Source organism: Ursus arctos, unplaced genomic scaffold, assembly GCF_023065955.2.
Source record: "Ursus arctos isolate Adak ecotype North America unplaced genomic scaffold, UrsArc2.0 scaffold_24, whole genome shotgun sequence".
NCBI lineage: Eukaryota > Metazoa > Chordata > Mammalia > Carnivora > Ursidae > Ursus > Ursus arctos.
Genome location: NW_026622919.1, coordinates 42,897,989 through 42,910,520, shown reverse-complemented (window position 1 = coordinate 42,910,520; position 12,532 = coordinate 42,897,989). Strand labels below are relative to the sequence as shown.

The 12,532-nt window shown below is 44.6% G+C and overlaps 1 protein-coding gene across 2 annotated transcripts in view; it reads right to left on the bottom strand.

Moving 5' to 3' along the window:
• VPS53 (VPS53 subunit of GARP complex) overlaps nucleotides 1-12,532 on the bottom strand; it is a 135,694-nt gene that overhangs the window by 97,646 nt on the left and 25,516 nt on the right. The window contains exons 5-6 of one of the 2 annotated variants that reach the window (XM_026517807.4): nucleotides 3,868-3,954; nucleotides 276-391 (exon numbers count right to left, since the gene is read on the bottom strand). In XM_026517807.4, the coding sequence (XP_026373592.1) occupies nucleotides 276-391; nucleotides 3,868-3,954 (203 nt within the window). Of the gene's footprint in view, nucleotides 1-275; nucleotides 392-3,867; nucleotides 3,955-12,532 lie in introns of those variants that run through there. The other variant, XM_026517811.4, reaches the window with a different exon arrangement.

The following is a 12,532-nucleotide window of genomic DNA, read 5'->3' as shown; positions in this document are numbered from 1 at the left end:
ATTTAAATGAGCCGTGTTCTTGGAATCATCCTCCACATGCTATCTGAGTCCCTTCCACACTCGTAACTCACTTCAAACTTTCAGGTGCTTGTTACATTTTGAACACCAGAGGGCACAAAGCCAAATGGTGACTAAACATTTGAGACCAATTTGCAGAAAGTGGGACAGGATAGTGAGCCCTCCCTGGCTGAGGAGTAAAATACCTATGATGCCATTTTCTTTATGTGGCACATTCATTTCCTGTGGACCCCAAAGAGAAAGCGGACGCTGCTTACTCGAGGGAATCCACGCCACCGGCTAACATGTGCAGGTGGTTCAGTGTCGTGATTGAGGTGGTCAGATGGCGTTTGGCATGATCTAGCTGCTTAATATCGCGGGTGATTTCTTTAACCTAAGCAGTGAAAAATCACAGGAGAAAAAGGAAGACGGTTAAGAAAGATGTAAATCCATTTGCAAGAAGCCCCACAAGAGAATAAGGCAAATGAAGCAGGAAACCCTCGGGTTAGCCCCTAGAGAGAACAGACCCTCTCATCGTGTAAAATCAAAACACCTTCCAATCAGTCCACTTAAATCTCATTTGGCATTTCTTCAGAAGACTTTACCCAGGGGTACAAAATCTTCAACTGTGAGAACAAAATGCACTTTATTTTTCACCGCAAATGGAGTGATCCAAATAGCAATTTAGTATGGAGCTTACAGAGTCCAGGAGCCAAGTTTGGCTCATCTCCTCTTGAACAAGGTGAGAAAAGGATGCCTTCTGACAGGGGGGCTACCAGGATCCATACAAAATGGATAGTATTAGTCGGCTAATTCTGTTGCAATGATCTTTATTCACGGAACTAGGGTTTACTGCCCGATCCCCAGCAAAGAAAGACTTGCTCTCAAATCTCAAGAAGACTAAAATGTAACCCCCATAACGTACGCCTGACAGGTACTGTCACAGAGGAGATGTGAAGTCTTCAGGAGCAAGAAGATACCTGGGGAAGTAAAACTCAGACAGAGTTCACCTAGCAGATCCAAGAGAAACAACCTCTGTACCTGGAGTGCGAGAGTATTTCAGTCACTAGAGAAGCACATTTCGTAGTGAAGCGGGAACAATCCTCCAACTTTACTTAACACCTAGGTAGAATGTTCCACTAAACTGCCTGAGTTCACGCTGACCAAGAAACTTGCGGAAGAGCAATTTGGTTTCCCAGGTTCTTTGCTACCTGGAAGGAAGGGAGTGCGCTGGACACCAGGCACAAATATTCTAGACACTGGAAAGACCTCCCATTAAAAAATGAAAAACTTGGTGGTGAGTTAAGTTCACGTGATCTGATTTTTCAGAGTTTGATCACCCTAGGTGAATCCATAAATATTATGACCCTCGCAGCTTCGTTCCACACCCACAAACCTGCTAAGCTGACCTGGATCTTGGCAGTGAAAGCCTCTTTCACGAGGACTTCCCCATCAAGCCCGCTCTCCCTGTAACTCTCAGGCCATCAAAGTATCTGTATTTCTATTCCCTGGGGATGGCGTGGGGGGAGGGAGATTGGGAATAGGTTAAGAACCTCTTCACGGAATAACTGAGCTTAGGGAAAGTGGTATAGTGAACTAGTACAGGAGTTTGGTCCTAGAATCTGATAACCCACTTCCAACGCTGAAATCATCACCCTCTTTCCTACAGAAAAATCCCTGCACCTCTTTTGAGCTTCCTTTGCTCCAGTACTAACATCAGGGGTCTTTAACTCTTACGTTAAAAGTCACAGTCCTCTGTGACTCTTCTCATTCCTACATCATTAGTCAGCCACTAAATCCCGAATATTCTTCCTGTGCCTCATTACAAAAACTGTCCCTTTCTATTCATCCTTCAGGCCCTCCCTGGAGCTCTGTACCAGAAGTAACTGGTCTCTCCACTCCCAGTACCTCCCATCTCTCCCCATCACATACCCTGTGCTTCTCTAGACAAACTGAGCTCACGCAAAGGACGCTCAGGTCAAATCCAGAGACCATTACACAAACAGAACACCCGTGGTTCATGTACCTTAATTGTCAGCCAGGGGCAGCCAAAAAAAGGACAGAACATGATACGGCAGGTTTTGGACTCAGACGGCTCTAGGGTTGAATCTCAGCTCTTCGACTTACCAACTCTGTGTCCTAGGATAAGCTGCTTAGCCCCACTGAGTCTCAGTTTCCTCATCTATGAGATGACCCCGGGGTCCTAGGATTGACCCCATGTCGGGCTCCCAGCTGAGCTCCCTGCTCATGCTCTCTCTTTCAAATACACAAATAAAATGTTAAAAAAAAAAAAGATGGGTAATCATAAAAATAATAATGATAATAAAGCCTAGTTCATAAAGCTGCGGTGAGAGCTCAATTAGATCACTTATACAAAAGGATATCCGTGGCATAGTATTGGGCACACTGAAGGAGCTCAACAAGTATCAGTTCTCTCTTCAGTCCTACCTCTTGTTCCCTTTAGCAAAGCACCATCCAGGAGAGCAAACTGCCTTAAAATAAAACAGCGACGAACTTACGCGCTTCAATGGCCTGTGGATGGTGCTGAGGCAGCGCGTCCTTGGGGAAAGAACCAAAAATCCAAATCCCTCTCTGATGACATACAGCCTCCTCTCAAGAACTATTGAATTCGGTGACAAAGCACAAATATTAACATTTTTCCTCTGATGAAGGGCTTCTGCTCCCGTGACCCCTTGTTTGGTAGTTAAGGCCCCCAACACCGCCTGCCTGGGAGGAGGAACCCAAGAGCTAACGGTAAGAACACCAACAACCGATCCTTACTCAGGGGCCGTGGGTGTCACACATGATCTCATTTAATCCCCATAATTCTATGATGTACCCAGCACTATAATCTCCATTTTACAGTGATGAAACCAAGGCAAGATGGGTTCAGTAACTTGCCACAGTTAGTAAGTAGAGGGGCGGGATCCCAACCCAGGCAGCCTGCCTTCAGAGGTCATGCCCTGCATTACTCTGTCAAACTGCCTGTCCCCCACCCACTCCATATCCTTCCCTATCTTGCCGAATGGCCACGGAAGACAGCTGAAGGATACACAGAAATGTGACATCAGCTCTGTTCCTGTAGTAAATCAGAAGAGGGTGCAGGGCAAGAAGACTGTACAGATTCGGGAGTTTTTGTAACCAAAAGAAGGAGGGGAAATGACGTTAGTAACGACTTCGGTCACAAGCCTAGAACTATGCTCAGTGCCCCTCATACATTTAATTCTTCAGCAATCCTTTAAGGCAGGTGTTAACTGTTCTTATTTTACAGCTGAAGAACTGGAATTCAGAAACAATTCAGAGACATGACATTACGCGGTCAGAGTGTGAGTGCAGGAGCTAACATTTTATAGTGTCCCCCCCCCATGGAGTAGGAGTGGGGGAGGCGGGATTCTCGGTGGGCGGACAGGCCTCCTGAGTATATCACCGGGGAACACAAATTTGTCAAGGGGGAATTTAATCAAAACCATAAGCATGTATGGTGGCAGAAGGCATTCCCCCTCCCAGATCCAGTACCAGTTTTCATGCTATACCAAGTTACATATCGTATATCTTAACTGAGAAATACATGATATGCACAAATGCCAGAGAAAGGAATCCAAAATGACAAGAAAACTATTTTTGGGAAAGAAGAGGAAAAGTTTTCCTATTTAAAAACAGGGCTGCAAATGTAGGGCAGCAGGGATGGTGAGTCACTGTGTGTCTAGCAGCTCCTCTTGAATCGATCTGGAATGTACTCACAGGGCTTGCTTTAGAGATGTGGGTGCTGTGGTTTGCAGCGAGTGGGAGAAAAAGCCCCATAATTAGTATGACTGGACAAGCACCTAACCTCTTCAAGTGCAAAAAAGTTAGGAAGAAACCTAAACTCACCATTTGCTCTGATTTTTCTGCTTTGTCTTTGATATCTTTGATTTTGCCAAAGAGCTGCTGAATAGCTTTCTGGGCCTCTTCAAGTGCCTAGAATAAGAGAAATAAATGACAAACAAGAAGCAACACAAGACAGCACCTGTCACTACACTATATTCAAGTCTAGTTTCAGAAGAAAACTACCATAAAGCTCTCTTGACTCATTGTACTTACGTAGACAATTTTACTGCGTCAAAGTAGTACACAGACTCTAGCATTTGGATACGGGCAAATACACAGGATTCTTGTCAACCTGAATCAAAGTTTTTTTTTTTTTAAAGATTTTATTTATTTATGTGACAGAGAGACAGCCAGCCAGAGAGGGAACACAAGCAGGGGGAGTGGGAGAGGAAGAAGCAGGCTCCCAGCGGAGGAGCCCGATGTGGGACTTGATCCCGGAACGCTGGGATCACGCCCTGAGCCGAAGGCAGACGCTTAACGACTGCGCTACCCAGGCGCCCCCTGAATCACAAAGTTTTAATTTAAAAATGATCTCCCTCCATCTCAAGGATTACTACTTGTTTTTAAAATTTTTTTAATTTTATTATTTTATTAACTTATTTATTATTTATTAAATTCAATTAATGTACAGTGTATTAGTTTCAGATGTAGAGTTCAGTGACTCATGATGAATCAGTTGTATATAACACCCAGTGCTCATTATATCATGTGCCCTCCTTAATGCCCATCACCCAGTTACCCCATCTCCCCACCCACCTCCCCTCCAGCAACCCGCAGTCTATTTCTTAGAGTTAAGAGTGTCTTATGATTTGTCTCCCTCTCTGACTTCGTCTTATTTTATTCTTCCCTCCCGTAGGGATTACTGCATGTTGTTGATAACAACGCATAAACAAGAGATGCACATTTGTGCATTTTGGGGCGTCTGTATGTACATGCACACATCCATAATAACCGCCAAAGCGTACAGAGAGACACAGGTGGCCAGACGTTGGGAGAGACTCAGAATTTTGAAAGTTCCAGAACACTGTACTTTCAACAAAATCAACTGTATGTGGGGATTCCAGAACAGCAGCAAACCTTAAAGACACTGATACCACCCCATATGGAAACCTATGACACGAAGTTAGAAAGGGACACTTCAAGCTAACGGTGAGCCAAATGTTTCTACCGAAAAACCTAGAAGATGGACACCACGCATTAAAAGTATGATAAACCACAGTCACTTCCGTGAGTGGGGGAAGCAAGATTCAGGGAGTTGTCAGGGTGCTAAAACCACGCACGTGCAGAACATATGTACTTAGAAAAGATGCAGCAGCCAGAAGAAGAACTCATACTGCATTTCATCAAACACACTTTATTTATTTTGGATTGAAGAGTGGCCTGTCCTAACCGGGCCTCACAAGCCCTCTCTGAATGTAATGGTAAGGCCAGTGTAAGCCTAGGGCTGTGTGTGGCCCTCTCAGCCTGCACAGGGAAACAGCCAGCCTCCCTGAGAGGGCCGCCCCAAGGAGGGGAGAGGAAAGCAGAGCCGAGACGAAGGGAGGACAGAAGCCCTGACAGAATGATCTGGACTCCTGTGTTCAGCTGTACCCAATGAAAAAGCTACCTCCAGACCACAAATTCATATGTCTTCTTTGTATTTAAAAAAACATCCCCCCAAAGCAAACTCAGGCTGGCCTCCTCTGCTGCAAATTCCTTCCTTGCTGGAGGCAGGGCTTGTGTCTTCCTTTCCTTCATAGGTTTCCTGGGCTGTCACTTCTGAGACTGGGAATCCTTGCTGCTTTTGGAGTTCCTTGCCCCATGTGCGGCTCACTCCCAAACAGGAATTTCACACACTGAGCTGTTGCATGGGACTGTGTTATGGCTTCTAAAATGCATGTCCAGAAGGTCCTCTGAGAAGCTGTTCCTTTAGCCCATTGTGGCCGAGTCTGAGGGGACACTATTCCGGCAGCTGCTTGCACCCCCTCCTGGGGGCAGGCCAGTCAGTGTGTGTTTCTCTGCCGGGTTGCTTCACTTGTATCTACAAAGGTTTGTGAGCACAGGAGCTTTTATACTTGTGATTTCTGACACCTGGACACAGGATGTTAATCACCAGAAAGTCTGGTCTTCGAACAACAGTTGGCATTGCTATCAGATCCCAAAATTCCTAACTTGGGAAATGTTACCTAAAAAGTAGGAAATGATCGGAAGACGAGATGGAATGGAAATGGGTTGCGCTGAGCAGTTCCTCTCAATCCCATTCTGCCCCAAGGGGATGCCTCACTTGGCAATCTCTCCTCCTGGCTTCCTGCCATCCTGCCTTTCTCATTCTAGGATTCAGCACCCCTGAGACGGCTGTGGTGGTGTGAGAAAAGCCTGTATTTTCCAGCCAGCAGGCAGCAGTGTGAGGCCCGCCTGTGCTGTCTCACTCTGTGTGCAACCTCTCTGGGCATCTGTTTCCTCATCTGCAAAGTGGTGATGACGGCACCTACTTCCAGTTTTGGGGAAGAGTCAAAGACACAGGTGTAAAAGACTGCACAAATATTAGGTTTATTTCCAGGCCTCAGGACCACCCAAGCAAATGCAAGCCTGCATCTCTGTACACACACAGAGACATGCGTATATAATACCCCCTTGACCGAACCTTCCCTCTCAGCACGACCACGAGGCCTGCCCACTACCTGATGCTTCCTACCCTAAGCCACTCCCTGAGTGAATCCTTGTCCGCTCATTCCACCTCCCCATCCCCCCACGAATTCTCTTCCTCATTTCTAATAGTCACCTCCTCAAACCCAGCATACAAGCCAGTCTCTTCAGCATTGTTTACCATACCACCCAACTTCAGATTTCCTAAGATTATGACAAACCAAGTTCTAACAAAATTAAAATGATAAAAAGGAATAAAATACCAAATGTCCATTTACAACCAAAGGAGTGAGATTTCAAAATAAAATGTTCAACACAGCTACTGACAGGGTGCAAATTTTTGTTGTCTCCCATGGCCTAGTTCAAATGCTACTTCTTCCCCTTCCCTCCCAACATCCTCTCCTGTAAACACACACGCAGCACACAGTGGAATCAACTCATTCGTCATCTGGGTGCCTGTGATCCTTTGTGCATACTTAACGTTTATAATAATTTTTTTGTGAACGTGTCTTTTGGTTGGACCATGACATTCCTGAAAGGCATGGACCGTATCTCATTCACTGTGACTTACTGGCACTGAGGGTAGTGCCTAGAATAATACAGTAGGTGCTCAATGCGTGTTTATTAAGTTGCATTTTAAAATCAATCGTGGTACACACACATGCTCCATCTTTGCTCTCAGGATAGTCAGGCGACAAACACGCTAGCCACAGTAGTTACGGCCGTGCCAGCATTTCAACTTCAGACCTTCTTTCAAGCCACATAATTCAGTTCTGCAATCCTCCCATACTGAAAAAAATACCGGGTTAACTAACCTAGGATATGAGACAGGAAAATGTTTTAACTTGCCGTGTTACCGAATTTTGTAAAATTGTAGCTAGAGTAATAAATTACTCTCTATACACACATACACGTATTTTTTCATACATATACTTCATATATATATATAATTTCTTCCACCTCAGAACCCTCCATATATTCCTCTCCTCTCCATTTGAGAAAGGCATTTTTCTATGATTGTCTCTGAATAAACTATATTTTTAGATTATTTCAGATATCTGTAAACACTAGATTACATTTTTCCTTCTGAAATAATTGTTAAATCGTTGTCTTTTAGCCACACTGCTCAGGAACTAGAACAAATTTTAATATTCACTTTATTCAATCAACAAACGCTGTTCTAGAGATACAGGAGTAAAAAATGTAATTCCTGCTCTCAAAGAGTTTGCCTAATAAGGCAAATAGGATAATAAACAGTAAAAACATTGAGATATGATAAAGATACGTACAGAATGTTGTGGGAGCCCAGAGAGCCCATTGCCAACACCAGCTTTTGTTTGTTTCTTCGTTTGTTTGTTCGTTTGTTTGGTAGGGAGAGAGAAAGAGAAGGAAGGGAGGCCCACAAACTCATCCTGAAGAAGACCTCAACTTTACAAGCTATTGTTCAGGCCAGAACGTTTTAAAATAATAGCAGTAAGAGTAGTGAGTACTTTAAAATGCTATTTTTCAAATCTATACTCTATCACAAAGTCGCACTTTCTAGCCACACAGACCGTCACTGTCTTGTGACCGAAGACAACCTGTATCTGAATTGTTACTCTGAATTCCTGTGGCAGGTACAGTCCCAACTGCATTAGTCAGCATTTCATTAATTTATTCCCTCTATCATCAACAAATATTTATTTATTTAAAGATTTTATTTGAGAGAGAGAGCACGAGCTGGGGTAGGAGCAGAGAGAGAGAGGGAGAAGCAGGGCTGCTGCTCAATGTGGGGCTTGATCCCAGGACTCCAGGACCATGACCCGAGCCGAATGCAGAAGGTTAATGACTGAGCCACCCAGGTGCCCCATCAATAAATATTTACTGAACGTCTTCCACGTACCAGGTATTCCTCCAAGCAGTGAAAACCCAATGGCAGATGAGACAGACATGGTGCTTCTTCCTGTCCTTAAGGAACTTACTCCAAGGAGTGGCAGGTGGGGGGAGATATTGGAAAAACAACTAACTAAAGAAAGAAAGAAGAAAGTCTCATAGAGGCACAGGTGTGTTGGAGGAATTAAGCAGGCTGGTGGGAAGTAGGGAAAACGGTGGTCATAGAATAAAGAACATATGAACTGGGACCTGCAGGATGAGCAAGAGTCAGGATTTTTAGATCTGGAGTAAGAGAATTCCCAGTAGAGAGAACAGCAAATAAAGGATCCTGTTGCAGAAAAAGACCTTGGTGTTTTGAAGGACCAAAAGTAAGGCAGTGGATGGCAGGCTTATCAGAGTGGGAAGTGCTAATACTTTGGAGAAGCAGGCAGATGCTGGAGTCTGGGGGGCCTCAAAGGCCTGGTAAAATCATGGGATTTTGTTCAAAGTGCAATGAGAAGCCACTGAAGGGTTTTAAACAAGGGACTGGCAAATGGTTTACATGTGTAGAAGACCGCCCTGGCTGCTATGTGGTGGGGGGCCACACAGAGGGAGGAATGAAGGAAGAGACTGCTGGGAAGGGCTGCCACGGTCTAGGTGAGAAACGGGGTAGGTCTAGAGTAGGCCGCCAGCGGTGGCGGGAAGAAGTGGAGTGACCGGGATTTCTAGGAAGATCTGACCTGCGGGACTCACTGATGACGGGATGTGGATAATGAGGGAAAGGAAAGAATCAAGGATTACTCCTTGGTTTTGGTTTATTCCCTTTACTAAGTAGCGAAGACAGAAGGAAGAGGTTTTGACAGGCAGGTGTGTGTAGTGGTGGTGGGATCAGAAATCAAGAGTTCCATTTCAATATTCAGGTGCACAGCCTACCTGAGGTCCAGTGGGGCTATCAAGCTGGACATCTGAGTCTGGAGCTTGGAGGGGAGGCGCAGGCTAGAGATTCAAATTTAGAAAATGATTGGTTTATAGATGATGCTTAAGTCTGTAGGACTCGAAGTCACCCAGGAAGACAGCATAGACAGGAAAGAGAAGAGAAAAACCACCCAGGCTGAGCCCTTAGGCACTGCAGTGGTCAGAAGTCTAGAAGAAAAGAAAAAGAGAGAAAAGATGTGGTCTCCTTGTTGCACCAGTGACATGAGAGAAAATAAAATGAGGGACTGTGGTGTCACAGAAGCCAAACAAGTGTTGGAAGGAGGAGGAAAAGAGAGATTATATATTATGCTATTGAAAATTTATGTAAATTAATGGGCACGTGGTGGCTCAGTCAGTCGAGTATCCAACTCGATTTGGGCTCAGGTCATGATCTCAGGGCTGTGAGATCAAGTCCTGCGTCAGGCTCTGAGCTTTCTCCCTTTGCTCCTACCACCGGCTTGTATACAACGTGCTCTTTCTCTCAAATAAATAAAATCTTTTTAAAAAATTTATCTAAATTAGGATAGAGAATTGCCACTGAATTTGACAACAGGGACGCTGCTGACGACCTTGACAAGAGCAGCCGCAGTGGCATCGAGGCAACGGAAGTGGACTGTGACGACGTGATGAAGTGGGGATGAGTAGAGAGCAGGGGCCAGCACACAAAACATTTACTGTCTGGCCCTTAGCAGGAAAAGTCTGTTGACGACCCCTGGCGTAGATTATTTTTTCAAAAAGTGTTTGCTATGAGAAGACAAGAAAAATGGGGCAACGGAGTGAAAGGAGGACATTATGAAGATGAGCAACGCTTGTACATGCCAAGTGTGGGAATTATTCAACAGAAGAGGAGAAGTTGATTCGCGAGGTTGGCGGGGGGCTGGTAATGGGACAATTAGAGAAGAGATGAACTTTTTTACGATGTTCTTAGATTATTTAGTGTATAAGTATTATCTCTTGGGGAGCCTGGGTGGCTCAGTCGGTGACGCGTCCAACTCTTGGTTTTGGCTTAGTTCATAATCTCACGACTGAGCCCTGCGTCACGCTCTTCGCTGAGCTGAGCGTGGAGCCTGCTTGGGATTCTCTCTCTCTTCTCCCTCTGCCCCTTCCCCCACACTCATGCGCGCTCTCTCTCTCTCTCTCTCAGAAAACAAAATGTATTAGCTCTCAAACAGGGCTGTAAATGTCCTTTAGAGGGCAGACCAAGGACACGACTGGCATTCTTATGTCCCCTATAGGTTTGGCCAATCACCCATGCTGGTTGCCAGAAGGACAGGCTCGGTTTATGACTACTGCCTCAGTATAATTATTAATAGCTTCTTCTCACATTGAAAAGTAACTCTGGTGATTGATCATATATACAGTCTCATCACCTACGGCATCTGGCCAAAGCTAGAATACTGCAGGAACCTGACAAAAACTTGCCAGCTGATTAAAACTGTCACGGAGCACTTCTCAGAAGAGTAGCCATGCTGAGACCACTGCTCTGAGTGAGGTGTGCTGACTGACACCCCTGACTTTCCCTAACCCAGACACCCACCAGCAGTGGTTCAAAAACACAGTACCATGCTTTCTGTAACTGTTATATATTTGGCAAATATGGAGTCTCATGTCCATGATGTGGCAAGGGGTCAATAAATTCTAAACCCTTTGGAGTCTTCTCAAAAATGTCAGCTCATGGTGTAAAAAAGCACTACGTGAAAGGCAACCGCCCACCAGAAAGGACTGACTTCTGTGATATTACTGAACATGGCATGCACGGTGATGCTCTAGTGGGATTATAAGAGCCATCTTCTAGCCAAATACCCTAAGACACATGACATTCAGCTAAGAAAGGCAAAAGGGACCAAGTTCTATATTTAGATCCAAGGTCTGAAGAAGTGTGCACGATCCCTTCTCAGAGTTTCTCTCCAAAGTTGTTCTTCTCAAGCTGGCATCCTGCCAGAACTGTCTTTGCTGAAGGTACCATGTTTTCCTTCCACCAAACAAATTAGACTCACACAATCTTACATTTCACAGTCTTAAAGAAAGAGAAACTGTTTGCCAGATTTTTTTTTTCAGACTGGAATACTTCTGCTTTTATAACAATGTATGAAGTTGAGGAAATTTAATACAATTCATTTTCCAGAGTCGATAAGGCTCTTCTGAAGCCCACGCCATCAAGCAAGTCCATTCTCAACACGCAGCCCAATGTTGGCTGTCTAATCTCTAATAATCAATTACACAGGAGGAAGAGTGCTTTGTCATTTGGAAGAATTATTAAAGATCTACAAAAGGTTAAGATTTTATTTTTAAGTAATACCAAAACACTTTTACTACCTGGCTAATGAGAAAATGTGCTGAAAGAAAGATTCTGGCACTATCCCTAGACACTCTTTAAAATAAAACGTGGCTACTTTCCCATTCCAAGCTGTATGCGGATTAAAAACAGAACTAATCACCCAAAAATGTCTGCTTTCGATCTACCCTTACCGGAATTTCTACACTGAGCCCAGGAGCGTGGCTCCAGCCTGCATTCGAGGGTGTTACTAAGCAGCAGTGACTACACTGGTCCTCTTTAGAAACTCAAATGCTACCACTGGGAGAGGCAAAGCATCCCACTGAGCGAGCTTAGAAGACTGAGCAGAACCAATGAGGCTATCTCTGTATTTTTTGCATCATTAACTGTAACCATCCTTCTTCATTTTCCTTGCCTCCTGAAGTAGATGAACAGACCACCAAAGCCACGTCAGGTCCTGTGCACAGAGGAGAAGCAGCACGGAACCTGGCATCACAGACTCTACTGCTTTTTTCTTTCATCTTTAAAAAAATATTTTTTCCAGAATTGTCATTTGCCACCTGTGTAGACAGAGGAGATCTGAGCCAATGGAAATGCCTTGAGAAATTAATGTCCCCTTTGGCTCTCAGAGGCATGTAATTTTGTAGTTTGCTCTATTAGAGAATTGTATCGCTTTTATCCTGTGGGTCCACAGGCAGCCTCTAAGAGATCTGAAACTGAGATCCCATTTGTCACCACGGCAGGAAGGCGGAAAAGGTTAATCATTCTCAGAAGGACCGATATGGCTTTACATCCCTTGAGAACCACGGTGGTAATATTCAAGGTTCCTGGGAAGAATGCTGTATTTTCCCACCATGCTGCTATCATCTGTCGTCCGACTTTACATTTGTCTGCCAGTTCCTTCCCTATGTTTGGAAAAGCAGTGCATCACATTAGTAAAAA